At 41.7% G+C, this 19,481-nt stretch overlaps 1 protein-coding gene across 1 annotated transcript; it reads right to left on the bottom strand.

Moving 5' to 3' along the window:
• Positions 1–691: 691 nt before the first annotated feature.
• Positions 692–18,572, bottom strand: LOC124123248 (peptidyl-prolyl cis-trans isomerase-like). Its single transcript, XM_046486554.2, has 4 exons — positions 18,394–18,572; positions 10,240–10,456; positions 8,520–8,595; positions 692–2,616 (listed from the first exon to the last, which is right to left on the bottom strand). Exons 1-4 carry the CDS (start codon positions 18,460–18,462, stop codon positions 2,481–2,483), a joined length of 498 nt encoding a protein of 165 aa, XP_046342510.1. The 5' UTR covers positions 18,463–18,572; the 3' UTR covers positions 692–2,480.
• Positions 18,573–19,481: the final 909 nt, after the last annotated feature.

Here is a 19,481-nt window from a genome sequence, read left to right as displayed (position 1 = left end):
GTGTAGGGCCCTAGTCGGGTCATGTTGTGTGTAGGTCGACAGACATTCCACGACAGGACTCGGTGTAGGGCCCTAGTCGGGTCATGTCATTTGAAGGCTGAGTAGTGTAGGCTGTGGCCAAGTTCTCCCCAAAAGGTGACACCGGCACACACTTCTTGCATGTGTCTGTCTAATGTTTTATGTGACGTCACTTGCTTGACATATTCACACAGTGTGCACATCAGTTTTCACGGTAATGCCATTAACACAAAATCATATTGGAATCAGAAATCGTGACACGGTCTTGTGGTGTTAAGTCCAATTAGCTTGTAATCGAGCTCCACGCCAGCAGACATTGAGGGGTGTACACAAAAGTTCAGATTGTATAATCTCACTACAGACACATGTCACTAATATTCCAATACTGCAGACTCCCCCTTTGTATAACTGACATTGTGTGTGTGTGTGTGTGTGTGTGTGTGTGTGTGTGTGTGTGTGTGACGACTTGTCCTTGTAACAAGTACCATCATTTAACATATTTTGATGAACTGAAAGTGGATGTCCAGCTGCAAGGTATTAAACTGGTTGTATGACCCAGGTAGTAAATGTTTACCACTTTCATGACCCCATGAGCTGGTGCTGACAAACCAACGATCTGGGATTCCAACTGCTGCGGCCATGAGACATTCAGATGAATACAGAAAACAGACCATTAGAGAAGAATATCTTTAATAGCATAATTGGTTATGGTTCATTCCAAAAATAAAGAGCTGCTGTGAAATAGAAATGTTTGAACAGTGTTATAGCTTTGACAAAAAAAGTGAGTAAACAGTATCATCAACAAGTGTCACAGATTCTGAATTTGAATGGTGGTAGGCCTTCCTTTGGATGGCTGACAAATTTCCAAAAATAATCACTTACGAAGCTGAACCAAGTATGTCCGCAACATCATCACTTTGAAATGTATACTTCGGAATACACATGCCTACCAATGCATACATTTATATTCCAAGTGGCACTGTTGAATGTTGAATGCCATATTCATGCCAATACAGTAAAATTAACAAAACATATAAAAATTCAACAAATGTGTAAAACTGTGTCAAATACCCATTAGCCACCAAATAATTCATAACATGGAAAAATTGGTTACATGGAACATGGAACAATTCATTTTCGACACAAATGGTGTTTTTGTATTGCATATCCCATGAGAATGTATTGTATTTTACAGCTGAATTCATGGCTATCACCTTTCTATGGGGATTACTCGTTTATACCATGGTTCAGAAACTTCAACGTTAACATTTTCAAAGTAAGGACGAGGTTCTAATTCAAAAGCTGTATGATAATAAAGCTGACTCAGCACTGCACCACAAACCGGACCCATGCTTCATTCAGTATATGTGTCATTTAGCAAATACTTTCAATAACCGTCATCAATGGTGTCCCCGATATTCAGTGATCATTTTCACTGCTCTTTTGCAGGTAACGCTCAGTGGAATCTGTTTCAGCCGATAATCTGCATAGTTATTCTCTGGAGTTGACGTTTGATATTTACAATCGTACTGATCAACATCTTCAGATTTATCATAGGAAGTATATGTCCCTTATCTGATCAGATCAATTCTTTGTGATGACGAGGAACGTCTGACATAAAACACTGATTTTCGAAAGTGGTTGTTTGTTTTATTCTAATTCTGCATTCCCCACTGAACTTCCTGACACATATTCTACCATGACCATTGTATCCTGATATTGAATGGTGGCACTGTTTGAGCCTTATTTGTTAATATGCAAGAAACAAGAGATTGAGATACAGAGTAACTATCTACTAATTCCTTAAGCACATCACATAACATATCAAACCTCCAACTTGACAGAGAGGGGTGTATAATTTTAAGTATTTGCCAAGCGTATCATCAAATTGTCCCGTGAGAGTATAACCACACGGGCATTACAATGACCTATGTCATGATATACTACACATCTCTTGATAGGGATACCTCCAGCATTCAATGATGCATCCAACTGATTACGTATACAAGCAGCTGTAACCATGGTAACAAATCTATCCCTATCAAAAGTTGAGTGAAGGATTTCTCTATAGCTGCACAGAGGCCAATATTCGGTGCCAAATCTGCAGAAAAAATCCCATCCTGGAATAATAAAAATGAGCATTTCTGATTAAATGCAATGTTTTTTATACTTACCTGATGCTACACAGTGCCTATAGCTGTAGCGTCAGGTAAGGTAGAACGTCCAAAATATTTTATTTTATTGAATTCCTTGGAATGATAAAATACCTCTCAATTTAAGAAAATAACTCTTAAAAATCCCAATTTTTCGCAACTTGCCTGGCAATGGAACTGAGTTTTGAATCCTAGATAAATCCCTGTGAGTAGCATAAAAGTCCAAAACATGTTACACGATGGAGGTCTGTTTCTCTGGGCAGCTGTTGTGATGTGCTGGAGGAACCATTGTGGACCACCTGTCTGACCTCAGAGCTGACCACAATTGGCTACGATGACTTTCTTCCCCACCTTCCCACTTTGACCTCCAAGAGTCTCCAACTCTTTGACGACACTTTCGTACCCTTCCTTCACCTCCCCAAACACCACATGCTTGCCATCCAGCCTGCAACAGAAATAGGTCTCACTTTCACTTGACACGATGCTGAATGTGCTGATGTGGGAATGAAGGCATGAAGCTGTTGTTATTTCAGCTCACATGACATTGTCCATCTTTTACTCAGGCCTGTCAATTTCAACCAAAGTCATTCTGACTTCTCTTTACCAAGATTTTGCAGGTAACATTTCCATGGTAAAATAAAACATTCGTGAAAGTACCATTGTTAGGTCAGTCATGAGATAATGTTTTTGGACAGGACTCATGTCTTCCATATATTTACAAGCTGTGTGTGTGTGTAAAGGACACAGATTTCTAACCCAGCTGCTGTATCAGGCCACTTTTAGGAAACTTGTTAAAACTCTGGAAATGGTTTTGTATTTTTTGTTTGTTAGTTTGATTGTTGTTTAACGCCCTCAGCAGTATTCTGGTTATATGACAGCTCTCTGTAAATAATCGAGTCTTGACCAGACAATCCAGTGACTGATATCAAGAGCATCGATCTATGCAATTGGGACAGGATGACATGCATAAACCTAGTCATACAATCCCGTTAGTCACCTCTTACGACAAGCACGGGCTGGCGATGAACTATACCTACCCGGGTCTTCACGGACTGGTTTTGTATGTTACTTATTACTTACACACCACTTGCAGAAGTGAAGTCAAAATAATGGTGACTTACAGTCACCTGAATAGGGTCTTACTTCTGGTGAATACAGAGATAAAAGTGAATAGGCCACCTGATCACGGCCTCTTAAAAACGTTGGTTTGTTGTTTAACGCCGCTCTCAGCAATATTCCAGCTAAATGACAGCGGTTTGTAAATAATCGAATCTGGACCAGACAATCCAGTGATTGATATCATGAGCATCGATCCACGCAATTGGGATCAATGGCATGCATCAACCAAGTCAGCGAGCCTGACCACCCGTTCCCGTTAATCGCTTTTTACGACAAGCGTAGTCGCCTTTTACGGCACGCATGGGTTGCTGAAGACCTATTCTACCCTGGATCTTCATCAGTAGTACGGAAAGATCCACAACTTATAGAAACCCCTTAATTAATTCAGACACAAATGTTCATTATGAAGACAATAAAATGTTAATACATCAGACAAATAAATTCGTAACAATGATTTCATTTTGATAACAACATCATCGAGTATCTGTTTGAAATTAAGTTTGATGGTAACTTCGCACAATGTCACGTGTCGGGGGAATTCGAAAGCCAGCTGGCATGTCACTCTATTTTGGCCAGTTGGAAATGTTCTGTGAGACTGCACAGTGCTCTGAGAATAGAAGCTCATGTGAACAACACAATTGTTGACTGGACTGTTGAAGAGAACCAGGACTTTGGGACTGAGAAGAGGACAAATTGACAGTTTTTTTAATTTGACGTGACAACGAGTTGCGTTTCGGATACCATCTTCCTGAGGTAAGGGAGTTAACTGACCCCAGTTGAAGGCACACATGCTAATTAAATCATGTAATCGACTGAAATCTGGATGGCAGTCAGTATGTTGTTTCCAAACAGGATGTTGATATTGTTATGCGATTTTAATTTGGACAATGCATAGACTCAGTAGTCGCGCCAAAATATACCCCTAAAATTCCAGCCTAGTTAAGAAGGGTCAAAACTGAACTTTTATAGTCAGTTACCTCCCTTGCCTCATGAAGATAGTCGGATGCAAGTGTCACAAGGTCAAGGTTGGCAGTGCAACCCGCCTCGCTCAGCATGTTTATCAAATTGCTGACGTTTCTGTGCAGGGTTTCTGAAGTTTGGGATAATTGTTAATGCTTGTCACCTTCAGCCCAGGCTTTTGGGGGACAACTGTGCAGCGTTAGAAATTGGCACTAGCCTATATAGTTAAGGTATCAGAAGGACTAGTAGAAATTTGCCATTTTTAAGTGTTTGCTACATGTTATCATTAAAAGTACAAGTGGACTAAAAATGTTTCTACCACTGCAGTGTGAACATTACAAATATTGATGTCTATGCTTATTAAATTTCTTTGGAGTGATAAACGAGACAAAGTAAAGAGGATTAAAGTTTGTCAACCTGTTAAGCAAGGGGGCTTAGGTATGGTGAATATCTTTTCATATGTAACATCTCTTAAGGCCACATGGATAAGGAGACTTGTGTCCTCAGGTGATCAAAAATGGAAGCATCTATTCAAATCTACATATCCTTATTTGTGTAAACTTGGTGAGTTTGGTGTGACGTTTTTTGAGAGAAAATTATCTTTGATAAGTAATGAGTTTTGGAAAAGTTGTTTTCAGTCATTTATAGTGCTTGATAAGAAAATCAAGCCAGAATCTTTCAGTAGTTTTTTAACTGAACCAATTTTTTATAACCCTAATATTAAAATTAATAGGAAATCATTTTTCTTGAAATACTGGTTTGAGAAGGGCGTCTCCCAAATTATAGACTTTCTGTCATATGAGGAATTTAATGATATGTATGGTATTTGTTCATCCTATTTGGAGTTTTATGGTGTTGTTAGAAGCGTTAAACAATACCTTGGAGCTCTAAATGTAGTTAGAGTTCCAACAGATTCTGTGGAGGATCAGCGCTGTGTGGTAAAAACTATTTGTAGTTCCAAGTCCGGTTCAAAGCATATTTATTTTTCATTGGTTTCTACAGAAGTAAAAACTAAAGGGCAGGAAAAGTGGGAATTACAATTTGAAAACTTAAACTGGAACAATATTTGCAATAATTTTTTTAGTACAACACAGGATGTCAAACTGCGATGGTTTCAATACAAAATTACTCACAGAATTCTCACCACTAATACTTTTCTGTATTTAATCAATTATGCTCAGAAAATTATTTGTGCTCCTTCTGTCACAATGAAAAGGAAACAATTACTCACTTGTTTTGGGAAGTGATGTAATAAAACAATTTTGGGATGAAGTGTCATTGTGGATCGACCAGTGCTTTCATGTTTATAACATGACATTTTGTGCAGAATTGATACTTTTTGGAGTTAAAGAGAACATAAAAACAGATAAAGTGTTTGATTTACTTTTACTAATTGCAAAATACTATATTTATAGATGCAAATTCCAAAATACAAAACCTTATTTTCATGTTTATAAAAAGGAAGCTTTTTCACGATACAACATTGAAAAAGATATTGCTTTCAAGGCAGGTAATCAACAGAAATTCTATGGTGCTTGGATGCTGTATCATCAACTTTTCGAAAATGAGGAGCAGCTTTCAATTTTAGTTTTGTACTTAAGATTTTAATGTTTGACACCATGTTCTTTCCTAAACTGCAATATGATATATAAACAAGAGTGAATGTGTGAGTGAGAAGTATGTTATTTTCTGTAAAACAAAAGTAAGATGTACTGATAAGTTGTGCTTTATGTCATGGGCTTTCTGCTACCCTGGGCGGAAGCCCATTTATGTAACAGGTGCGTCTTTCTAAAACCAATAAAAGAAAAAAAAAAAATATCGATGTCCGTTCTGGCCTTTGCCTGCTGTTTGTCAAATTCTAGGAGGTCAGATCCACTAGAATCACAATTAAGGGAAACATCCCAGTTCATGTTTCTGTGCAGAGTGACGCTCCTTTTCAAGCCAAAATGTGTAGTATCGTGCCACCATGTGGCGTACAGTAACAAATCAAGATTGTTTAGGGCGAATTCCCATGGAATTTCACAAAGTGTGAATGTCATTTGCACTTTGCAATTGAAAAATAGTGCAAGCTTGAGTAAGTTACCTAATCCTCCTTGTTTTAGAACTTTTTTACTTTTTTTTGAGCACACCTGGTCAATCATCATTCACTTGCCACAGAATATATGATTGAGATTCCAACCCGTGAAGGTCTTCAGCAACCCATGCCTGCAGTAAAAGGCGACCATGAGCCGGGGTAGAGTAGGTCTTCAGCAACCCATGCCTGCAGTAAAAGGCGACCATGAGCCGGGGTAGAGTAGGTCTTCAGCAACCCCTGCCTGCAGTAAAAGGCGACCATGAGCCGGGGTAGAGTAGGTCTTCAGCAACCCCTGCCTGCAGTAAAAGGCCACCATGAGCCGAGGTAGAGTAGGTCTTCAGCAACCCATGCCTGCAGTAAAAGGCGACCATGAGCCGGGGTAGAGTAGGTCTTCAGCAACCCATGCCTGCAGTAAAAGGCGACCATGAGCCGGGGTAGAGTAGGTCTTCAGCAACCCATGCCTGCAGTAAAAGGCGACCATGAGCCGGGGTAGAGTAGATCTTCAGCAACCCATGCCTGCAGTAAAAGGCGACCATGAGCCGGGGTAGAGTAGGTCTTCAGCAACCCATGCCTGCAGTAAAAGGCGACCATGAGCCGGGGTAGAGTAGGTCTTCAGCAACCCATGCCTGCAGTAAAAGGCGACCATGAGCCGGGGTAGAGTAGGTCTCCAGCAACCCATGCCTGCAGTAAAAGGCGACTATGAGCCGGGGTAGAGTAGGTCTCCAGCAACCCATGCCTGCACTAAAATGCTACAGTAAAATGCTACCATGAGCCGGGGTAGAGTAGGTCTCCAGCAACCCATGCCTGCAGTAAAAGGCGACTATGAGCCGGGGTAGAGTAGGTCTCCAGCAACCCATGCCTGCAGTAAAAGGCCACCATGAGCCGGGGTAGAGTAGGTCTCCAGCAACCCATGCCTGCAGGAAAAGGCGACCATGCTTGTCATGAGGCGACTAACGGGAATGGGTGGTCAGACTCACTGACTTGGTTGATGACTAACGGGATCGGGTGGTCAGACTCGCTGACTTGGTTGATGCATGTCATCGATCCCAATTGTGTGGATCGATGCTCATGATGTCAATCACTGGATTATCTGGTCCAGACTTGATTATTTACACGTCATATAGCTGGAATATTGCCGAGTGCTGCGTTTAACAACAAACAGAGGTCGTAGAGATTCTTGTCAACTCACTGCTGAATATACCTCTGGGTGAGTGAGTGTGTCTGATTTGACGCCGCTTTTAGCAATCTCCTAGCAACATCACGGCGGGGATCACCAGAAATGGGCTACACACATTGTACCCATGTCGGGAATCGACCCCGGGTCTTCAGCATGACAACGACCCCTGGCAGGCTCATAATCAACCTTTCATTACAATCATCATCAGTTGTAAACATTTTTGTGTGACATGTTTACGTTATGTCTTGTTTTGAAAAATTGGCTATTTCAGAAATACAATGCATTTCTCTTCGAGAGAAGTTTGAAAACCATATTTCTACGAGTTAGCATAGATCACAGGTCAACAACTGGTCACCACAATGATCGACAGCATGTGTACAAAAGAGTTTGTCATTAAAACTCTAAACAATACAGCAATCAAAACATGCACCATTATGATTCTCCATATCTGGAAGAACATGAAACCTTAAAAAATATATATTAAAACTGTTTTGTAGCACACCAGTGGGAAAGTGTGTAATTATAAGCATAAAACACAGCAATCATCTTCCTGAGGCATATAAAGTTCAGTTCCCACCCTGGCCGAACGAGGCTTGAATTTCAGGGCTATATTTTGGCTGAACTAACGAGTCTCTGCATTGGCCAATCACAATCGCCTAACGAAATCAACATCCGGTTAAAAAAACTGCCATGCAGATTTGGTGGATTGCAGGATTTGCAAACCATGTGTACCGCCACATTGGTGTGAATAGATTTTCCAACTCTTCTGATGTTTTTAATCAAGGAGTTCACGTGATTTGATGCACATCGCAAAGTAGGACCCGCTTTATCAAAATGTAGGTTTTGATTATCATGATTATTGATCAGATCGTCTTGACTGGGGGATGCCGTTTTGTTTGAAGCAAATGCAAGTGATATGAGAGGTAGAAGCTTAACAGTGGCTTTCAAACAACATGAATTAAAAATAAGATATTTACTTTGACAGAAAACACCAGTGCAGTGCCTGAAAGTTACTTACCATGAAGTCTCGGCAACTGTAATGAAGAACTGAGAGCCATTGGTGTTGGGTCCAGCATTAGCCATCGACAGCAAACCTGCAACAGTCAATCAAAACATTAGCCATCGACAGCAGACCTGGAACAGTCAATCATAACATTAGCCATCGACAGCAAACCTGCAACAGTCAATCATAACATTAGCCATCGACAGCAAACCTGCAACAGTCAATCAAAACATTAGCCATCGACAGCAGACCTGGAACAGTCAATCATAACATTAGCCATCGACAGCAAACCTGCAACAGTCAATCAAAACATTAGCCATCGACAGCACACCTGCAACAGTCAATCATAACATTAGCCATCGAGAGCAAACCTGCAACAGTCAATCAAAACATTAGCCATCGACACTAGACCTGGAACAGTCAATCATAACATTAGCCATCGACAGCAAACCTGCAACAGTCAATCAAAACATTAGCCATCGACAGAAGACCTGGAACAGTCAATCATAACATTAGCCATCGAGAGCAAACCTGCAACAGTCAATCAAAACATTAGCCATCGACAGCAGACCTGGAACAGTCAATCATAACATTAGCCATCGACAGCAAACCTGCAACAGTCAATCAAAACATTAGCCATCGACAGCACACTTGCAACAGTCAATCATAACATTAGCCATCGACAGCAAACCTGCAACAGTCAATCAAAACATTAGCCATCGACACTAGACCTGGAACAGTCAATCATAACATTAGCCATCGAGAGCAAACCTGCAACAGTCAATCAAAACATTAGCCATCGACACTAGACCTGGAACAGTCAATCAAAACATTAGCCATCGACACTAGACCTGGAACAGTCAATCATAACATTAACCATCGACATCAGACCAGTAACAGTAAATCATAACATTAGCCATTGACAGTAGACCTGCAACAGTCAATCATAACATTAGCCATCGACAGCAAACCTGCAACAGTCAATCATAACATTAGCCATCGACAGCACACCTGCAACAGTCAATCAAGACATAAGCCCCTTGACAGCACACCTGCAACAGTCAATCATAACATTAGCCATCGACAGCAGACCTGCAACAGTCAATCATAACATTAGCCATCGACAGAAGACCTGCAACAGTAAATCATAACATTAGCCATCGACAGAAGACCTGCAACAGTCAATCATAACATTAGCCATCGACAGCAGACCAGCAACAGTCAATCATAACATTAGCCATCGACAGAAGACCTGCAACAGTCAATCATAACATTAGCCATCGACAGCAGACCTGCAACAGTCAATCATAACATTAGCCATTGACAGCACACCTGCAACAGTCAATCATAACATTAGCCATTGACAGCAGACCTGGAACAGTCAATCATAACATTAGCCATCAACAGTAGACCATCAACAGTCAATGAAAACATTAGCCATCGACAGTAGACCTGGAACAGTCAATCAAAACATTAGCCATCGATAGTAGACCAGCAACAGTCAATCATAACATTAGCCACCGACAGCCGATCCCATTGCAACTCTGTGATAGAATAGGTCACCAGTAACCTTTGTCTTACAACGACTAAATATATCGGTGATGACTCATGGACTTGGTTGACTTAGCGTCATTGTACCCAATTGACAGTATCATTCCCAGGTTTGTCTGGTCCAGATGTGATTATTTACAATCATATAGCTACAACAGTGTTGTATTAACCAAATACTCATTACCTGGCTTTGTGTGCTTCATTTGAAAGTTCTCATCAGCGAACTTGCCGCCGTAGATGCTCTTTCCTCCAGTTCCGTTATGTTTTTCATAGTCCCCGCCCTGACACATAAACTGGGGGATGATACGATGGAAGCTGCTCCCTTTGTAGCCGAAGCCTTTTTCCATGGTGCATAGAGCCCGGAAGTTCTCGGCTGTCTTTGGCACCACATCACTATACAGCTGGAACACAGAATTGCTTAAACTACAAACAAAATAGAGCCACAAATTCTGTAGCTCACCTGAGTGAGTGAGTGAATGAGTTTGGTTTATGTTGCTTTTAGCAATGTTCCAGCAATATCACGGCTGGGGACACCAGAAATGGGCTTCACACATTGTACCCATGTCGGGAATTGAACCCGGGTCTTCGGTGTGACGAGCAAACACTTTAACCACTAGGCTACCCGACCGCCCCGTAGCTCACCTGATAAGAAGTTTAAACTAGAATATGCAAAAATACCAAGGCACAGGAGCTCACCTTTATTCAAGAACAAAACTCTTAAATGCTGAGGATGTGCTAAATATATTGTTATTCATAACCAATAACTTCATACCATATTTTCATCCAAAAAAATTGAACAGTTTGTGTAAGCGTTTTTAGAATGAATAATGACAAAGTCATAGCCCACTCAGACACAGTACACTGACTCCACACAGGTTAGTCCTTGTTTTATCCCCTATATACCAAGGCATGGCAACAACAAGTACCAACTTTTAATGTCTTTTTTATGACACGTTCAGGGGTTTGAGACACCAAACTTCTGCTATCCAGGCAGACGTTTCATCCACTAACTTGAGTGCATTTTGCAGAGAAAGGGGCTGGATGACCACACTAGATGACCACACCAGCTTGCCACAGCAGGTACACTGCATGCGACTACCGTGAGCAGCTCTCCAAGGTGAAAGTTGTGGGAAACATATATAACATCATACATAGGCAAAAAATTATTTTAATATTACCCATCTGGCAATTATTTTATGTAATCACTTAACCCAAAAATATTTCAAATCAAACAAATATTCAAAATTGGACATGTATTTGTTCATTATTATGTGATTTTTCTCTCTTTATCTCATCTCAGAATTATATAATAAGAGCTGCGAAGAAAGTTCCTTTGGTATGGAATTATCAGGATAATCGTATAAGGTCTGACGAACGGGATACAAGTCATGGTGCATATACTTTTTACAATTCTTGGTGAAATAGAGTAAACAGTTTAATATCTTGTGATAAAAATCATTTTAAAATGGTTGGACCCACTGATTATATAATACAAAACGAACGGAATAATTCCTAAATCATTTGTGGCTAACACACCCCTGACGAATACTTAGACATCACCTATCTGTCAATCAAAAGGCAAGAAAACAAACAATTCCAAGACCAAGACAATTCTTCTAAAAATATGTTCATATATTTTAACAAAAAATATTATCCTTTCTTTAAAAAGTAATATATTCAGTTTTAGCTATTCATTTACCTTTCATATGAAATTACAATATCAGTAAAATCTTAATATTTTTTACATTGTTTACTTATCCTGCATTTCTCTGCATTCACTGCTTCCCTTGCGACAAAAAAACTAGGACAGAGTACGGGCGATGGTCCTAGATGAAGATAAATTAACTGTTCCTCTTTTATACCATGCCGACGCCGTTCCTGACCTAGGTCACCATTTCACATCACTGCCCGAGCTTAAAACCCCCCATACTTTTGAGGTTTCTGAAGCCAACGTGGGGAGGCAAGTCTTCGACTGGTGGGTCTTAAACGTAGTAATGCAGGATAAGTATACAAATGTAAAAAATACTTAGATTTTACTAAATGTTTACTTCTCCTGCATTACTCCTTAATGCATTTGTATTGGACGGTTTGGAGGTGGGTAAACCTTCAGAATACAGAAACCTCAATAATTCACACCCTGAAGGTACGACATTGATTGGTTGGTAAACCATGAAGCAGAAAAGTTCAGACCAACGCTGTTACGGTAGGGTTCTATCAATGTGAAAACATTGAACATAGGAATTAAAGAGTAGTTTCCTATACATCTTTAGTAATAAAGACAAATAACTCAACAGCCAAATCTTTACTTAGTAGAAAAATGGAGCCCTGTGGACAATTGCTTGTCTCATATTCTTCCACTGGCGAAATCTGGTCGACTGCACCAAGGGAAAGGGAAAGGCTCTGTATAGGGCGAGTTTATTATTTGCATCGGGGTTGGTAACTTGCCTACAGCCCAAAACTCTGTACACCTTCAACGTCCTCAAGAGTCACATCGCGAAGATAATGACTGGCGAAAATTGTATCGGACCTCCAAAAACATCCTTCCATGATTGTTTTAATAGTACAATTGCTGTGTAAGGCCATGGTAGAGGCTAGTGCCCTAATCTCATGAGGATTATTCACTCTTGGCGGATGCAAATTGGCGATGGAATAGGCCTGAAGGATGACTGCGCGTAACCATAGAGATATGGTGTTGCGACTGACTTCGGTTGTGGAAGTATAAATAATCGCTTCCTGGAGCCATGCCTAGTCTTGGAACGGAGGATGAAAATATGCAGTGCCTGTACCGGACATAATAGAAGTTCACCCTCATCTTCACTACCCACAATCGTTGATATTGGCTCTGTGCGTCCCATGCTCAAAACGAACCCAGGTGATGTCGATCGCATGTAGTTCGCTCACTCGTGAGAAATGCCAAAAGAAACAGTTTTCTTGGTGAGGTCATAAAAAGAGGATGCATAGAGGGGCTCGAAGGGGGGCTCCCGCAAACCTCGAAGTACCACATTCAAATCCCACGCCGGTGGGCGGAACTTAGTCTTCTGATCCTCAAGCAAAGTCAGACCAAAGTGACAGCAAGTATCTTTGTCTCATTGATCTTTTGTATTACCCTGGGAACTTAGACTGGTGGCGGAAAGGCATACGCATTTAGTCCTTCCCAAGGAATGCTGAACGCGTCTACCGACCAAGCCTTCGGATCTGGTAACGGGGAGACATACGTCAAGAGTTGGTAATGTTGGCAAGTTGCAAACAGGTCGATGTTTGGTTGCCCCAACTTCCGAAGCAGTAACTGGAAGCTTCTGTGTGAAGTTTCCACTCGGTGGGTGCTACCCTGTCTGGGCGCGATAAGGCATCGGACAGAATGTTTTGACATCTGGGATGTGCTGAACTATGAACTGTAGTCAATCACTAGACGATGCACTAAGTGGAAAAACCGGAACGTCTGTTGAAGTAGAGAGTGGGAGTGCGTTGTTCCCTGATTGCGCAGACACCACACCACAGTGTTGTTGTCTGTGGATAGTATGAGTTGGGCTGAATGTAGTTGATTCTGCCAGTGAGATATGGCTAGGATTAAAGCTTCCAACTCCAAACTGTTTATGTGCCACTTTGGATCAGCGCTTGACCATAGCCCTGAGACTGTCTGGTCTTGTAGGTGAGCACCCCACCCCTGGAGGGAGGCATCTACGAACAGGTGTAGATTCGGGGACAACCCGGACAAAGAGACTCCTAAGACATTCGACTCTACCGTCCATCAAATGAGGATGAGTCGGTAGCATGATGGCCTTGAGTGGATCCTGACTCCTGATGTAAGGGTTTGGGAATTGTTGTATTGGGCTTAATTGTATGCGGCCTCTGCTGGTTAGATCCTGGGCTGAGGTGAGTAACCCTAACAACACTTGCCATTGGTGAAGTGTGCGTGATTGATTAAGAGCAGGTGGCAGGAGGCATAAAATCTTGTGCCATCTGTCCCTCGGGACTGATAGGAGGTCCTGATCTGTTTGAAACAGGCCTCCTATGAACTGGAGTTGAAATGATGGAGTTAACTCCGCCTCGTTGATTATCTATCCCAGTTGATATAGCAGCCTTCTGGAGAAATCCTGGTGGCATACTAATGTCTGTATGTGTTGATGACACAGGAGACAGTCGTCTATGTAAGACTCGAACCAAATGATCCTCAGGTGTAGAAACGCAGTTATGGGCTTCATTACTGGTGTAAATAGCCATGGGGCCACTGTAATGGGAGTACTGCCCACTGGTAGTGAACCCCATTGAACTGGAACCTGAGGAACCTGTGGTCGTTGGGATGGATTGGTTTGTGCAGATATGCATCCTGCAGATCGAGACTAATCAAGGAATCGAACACTTTTATGCTGGTTCTGAGTAGTCTCAATGTGATGAGGCGGAAATAGGGTGGACGCTTCAGGTAACATTCGTTCAAAACAGAGAGATTGTGTATCATTCTCATCTTGTCGAGCCCTTCTTGGGTACCAGGAAGATGTGAGAATAAAACCCGGGTGTTAACGCTTGGGTGTGTATAATCTCTACGGATCTCTTTTCCAACAGCAAGTCTATGTTGGCCTTTAATAGCAGATGTTGCTTTCTTGGATAATTCCAAGGGAGAGGAGCCGTGGTCAACAGTGGAAATACCTCTACGTCTAGTTGGTAACCGTGATGTAGAATGTTGAGAACGTTATCGTCCTTGAGGATGCTCCAGTTCTTCCAAAATCGACTCAGTCTCCCGCCATCAACAATTGGGACAACTGGGGGTGGGAGATCTCAGTCGTGACTGTCCAACAATTTAATGTTTGCCCCTCCTATCACCTCCCTTACTGTGGTATTTACCACGTCGGGATTGATAAGAACCTTGAGGTTTCCCTCTGCCACGCCCTCTACCACGAAAGGAATCTTGCGCTTGTCCTTCCTTGAGAGACTCTCGTCTAGGCCTGTAATTGCCTGACCTGCCTGATCCCTGGGATACACTCTGAGAAACGTGCTCCAAAGCCTTGAGTGCCGTTTCATCCCTAGTGTAACTGGAAACTTTGACATGCCTGTCCATGATTTGTTCATTGAACAGAGACGTGGAAGATCAAGATTGACGTAACAACCTGCGCTTAAACTCTGAGTCCCAAGTAGATAGGGCTAAATAACCAAGTCTCCGTGTGACAGTTATTTCCGCCAGCGCAGCTTTAAGATGATTTCTCATATGGTCAGTCTGACCCTGCTGAAAATCAACTATAGTTTGGAGGTTATCCTCTGACAGATCCAGCTCTACCGCCCCGTGTTGACAATGCTAGTGCTGATAAAGGTTTTAATACCCTTCGAATTTCCGGTTCAATAAAGGCAACTCTGGTATCCAGAACCTTAAGAGTAGTAGGCCTTGACGAGCCTCTGTATATCCTCGTCAAAACTATGTGCCTGGTCTGCTGCCTCAAAGCCTTGAATAGGAAATTCATCTTTCTTAAACCTGGGAGGCTTGAATGACGGCATAAGTGTCAGCCTGGAAAAGTCCTAATCCAAATATCTAATCATATCTGACATCATAGGGTCGAATCGATGTACGGGTACTACTCAATGAAGAATGCACTGTATTATGACTCTGGAGTAGGTGGTAAAATCTGTGCCGTAGATGTAACTGACGTAGGTGTCTGATACGTAGGCGTAGGCGCAGGCGCAGAATACATTTGTGTCATGGACAGCTGCCACATGGATTGTTAAATATTTACCATCCAACTAGTGTTCTGTATTGGCATTGGCGTCTGAGCTTGCATCTGCTGCGCTGGATACGTTGGTACAGCGCTAAGCTGATCATGCGCTGCTTGTGTAATATTGTACGCTGATAGCCCTGGGGCTGGCATCATTGTAGATGCGCTTGGGTAGTAGGCAGTGGCTGCACTCGGCACAGGCATATGAGGTGCAATGCTCAATGGTGTAGGCTTTTGCATGGCTTGGCTTTGCGCTACCCCTGACAAAGCATCTTGAGACGCTGGCGCACTGTTCGCAGATCTAGCAGATGTAGAATTCTCAGATGACTGCAAATTACGGTCAATTATAATACTCACAACATCCTCTGGAATAGAGGATTTCGGCGGAACGTGCACTTCCGCAGTGACAGTAACGGCCAACATATTACCCTTCAAAGATATAGGTTGCGTCGTAATGACCGAACCCTGTCCCTTGCTAATCAGCGATTGTGACATCTTCCGGGTCTCATGATGGGATTGCTGCAAAATACGTTTGTGAGTGACCTGCCTGTACCTCATGAAACTCAATGGAGAGAGATTTACAACAAAAAACATTTAGAATTTGGTGCACATATTTGCGTACATGCCAAACAACGTGGATGAGGGTCTTTAATTGATTTTTTTCCACGACAATTAGTACAACACGCAAGCATAAGTTACGCAATATAGATACTTTGATGAAAAGGGCCTGGAAAAAACTGCCGTAGACAATTAGTAATCTATCGGCAAAGTTTGTAACGAGTTGAAAGTGTATTTAATGATTTGTATATACGCAACTCAATGAACCGCCAACGCTAGCAGTATTGAAACAAACATAAAATATGTTATACATACATAGCTGAGAATTGTAAACAAATTGACTACCCTGGCAGGCAAACAATTGTAACACAATTCAAAATGGCGGGGAACAGATAGCACGTGGCAGGAAAAAAAGACAAAGTCTTTTTACGCCTAAATAAATCCCATACAACTTCACAACATCACCCGTCGCAGATGACTTTTAGAATAGTACACGGAAACTGAAGGCTTAAATAAATCTAAAACGAGGGCTCTGCTTGTACACGTCCTAGCTGTAGCACGACAGGTAGTGATGTGAAGTGGTGGCCTAGGTCACGTGAGGTCACAGGGACGGCGTGGCGTGGCGTGGCGTGGTATAAAAGAGAGATTCAGGAACAGTTTATTTATCTTCACCCAGGACCATCGCCGGTACGCAAGGTAAGCAGTGAATGCATTAAGGAGTAATGCAGGATAAGTAAACAATTTGACTATTACACTCCAAAGAAATATGTACATGTTACACTTCATCTTCTAACAATTGTCTAAAGGAAAGCAATAACGAATACGACACTATAAACTTATCAAATTCTTATGTAAACAATGTTCAAACAAACAGATCATCAAAGGTTCATACAGGGGACTTTACGAAGGGACTTTTGTTGATTCAGGGATGATATATACATGTATAAATGTGACATGTAAGTAATCAGAAACTTTCTGACAATCTGTGTACTGTTATTTGTTTTTATGTTTTTCATCGAAACCAAGAGATATAGTCAGAAATTCTGATAACTACCGTTGTCGTATGTGGTTTTGCGCCCATCATGGCCTCATGCAGGATTTTAACTTTGACAAATTCTGTTCAATTTACCAACTCATTGCACTGTATTTCTTTTTAATTCCCTAATTCATGCTTCCATACTCTTACCATGCATATTCAGAAAATGTTGAGCCAATGAACGCAACGAATAGATGAATGGATAGTTAAAATAAAGGTATGTATCACAGATCAGTTTGAAATATATGTGATGTTATTGGCGTCTCATTACCGGCATACATGATACATGATTGAGTAAACACTATCCAATATGGGGGAAAATTCACTCTGGCGTTTCTTTGCGTATTTTCAAAATCTTTCTAAACGATTCAAGGGTTTTAAGTGATTAGGTGATTTGATAAAAGACAGATACCCGTGATCACTACAATGCTATTTTTGAAATTCATTTCTCCGAATAAATATCCGAAATTTAGATTTAAAAAAATGCTGTAAATAACGCTGTGAATGGTGATTTAATAATGTGTAAAAAATGGCGACATTTATGATGTACCTAATTGTCAGAGGTAATTTTCAGTAATTTGGCTTTGCCCAAAATGACAGTGGATGATATCATTGAACAGGGAATTTCCCACAGAATTTGTGTGCGTGATGTATGTTGAATTCTATTCGACATCAATGTGAGGGTTGAAGAGGAGTGACTTAAATGTCCCTCTGGGCATCCTGGGGGTTAAAGATAGGCCCAAATACAACAAATCTATTTTTAACGGAAAAAACCCCTCATGAAACCGGATGAAGCCCCATGAAGATCACTTTAACTAGATCTATGTGAAGGTGAGTTACTGACCAAAATGGGTGTGGCTACTAAACCAAATGTGTTGGATGCGAGGATCGCTGCGGAAACACCCCAAAGCGCTTCAACTCCCATGTCACTGAAGCGTAACAAGTTCGGAAGTATCTGTTACCTGAGCATGGTCGACAATCACTTCCTTATTCAGGGGTAGTGGTATTATCACATCGAACCACTTTTGACTTCTTCATAACTTACCTCAAAGACGATCCTTCCTGCACTTTGACCGTCAACGGTCATATCAAAGAAAACTCGTGGCCTGGCCATGTTTGTCGCCCACAGGTGTTTTCAACGGTGATAGACGAGAGACGCTATAACGTGGATCCACAGTAACGGCGAGAATGTGCTGGAGTGGTGTACTTCTTTGTCTCGTGGCTGTATCTGGAGTCGCTCCAATGATATCCTACTAAATCTAAATTTTGTTCCGATCTCAATGGAAGCAGCTAGATGAAAGAAGGGTGGATTTTAATAAGCGGACCGGTGTGCGTGCGTGCGTGCGTGTGTGCGTGCGTGCGTGCGTGCGTGAGTATGTGCGCGTTTTTTTTATAACATGTGTGGTTGGGTGCGGTGTGCTGTGGGCTGTGCTCTAGAAGTGAACCAAAACAAACTTTTAAAGACAAGACGCTGGAATGTAACAACGTATAATTGCATAATATAGTCAACTTATGTAACACGCTTAATTGCCGCTATTTGTTCATATTCCGCAAGAGTGCCATCTTAGTGGGGAGTTCCCACAGTTTTCTAGGATATGGAAATAACCCGAAACCCACCTGATGAAGTGGTTATCCTTAATTTAAACATGCAAAACGATTCTTATTAACTATATGGGCAATTTTACAGGTTCGAACCAAATGGTGTTCCTCACCCGAATTTCCAAACTATTTATTCACGTGATATCGAACTACCAACGGTGTATATAAAACATTTCCACATACCACATGAGTGTGTCAGGTGGTAACTCTGTATTTTAGCTGACTTCACGCCCATTTCAAGTCAAGAAAGGTATTTCCGAGATTCTTCTTCAAACCAAACCAATGTCTCCATTTATCTGAATTGTCTCGATGTTTTACATGCATGTGTTGACAAACAAACTGCCCCCGTGGTCTAGCGGTAGAGCGTCCGTCTGGAGAGCGGAAGGTCGGAAGTTCGATCCCCGGCCGCGTGATACCAAAAGACGTTAAAAATGGTACTTGTTGTTACCCTGTCTGGTGCTCCGCATTAAGGGGCTAAAACAAGGACTGGTCGGCGCTGAGTCAGTATACTGTGTCTGAGTGGGGTATTCATGT

Source organism: Haliotis rufescens, unplaced genomic scaffold (assembly GCF_023055435.1).
Source record: "Haliotis rufescens isolate VD_foot unplaced genomic scaffold, xgHalRufe1.0.p SCAF_11, whole genome shotgun sequence".
In the NCBI taxonomy this organism is placed as follows: Eukaryota; Metazoa; Mollusca; class Gastropoda; order Lepetellida; family Haliotidae; genus Haliotis; species Haliotis rufescens.
This window is presented reverse-complemented; position numbering and strand designations above follow the sequence as displayed.

Coding starts and splice junctions, on each gene's coding strand:
- LOC124123248 (XM_046486554.2), bottom strand. CDS start 18,462: ATGGCCAGGCCACGAGTTTTCTTTGATATGACCGTTGACGGTCAAAGT. Junction 10,457..18,393: donor CAGGAAGGATCGTCTTTGAG/GTAAGTTATGAA, acceptor TCTGTGTTCCAG/CTGTATAGTGATGTGGTGCC. Junction 2,617..8,519: donor ACAGTTGCCGAGACTTCATG/GTAAGTAACTTT, acceptor TTTCTGTTGCAG/GCTGGATGGCAAGCATGTGG.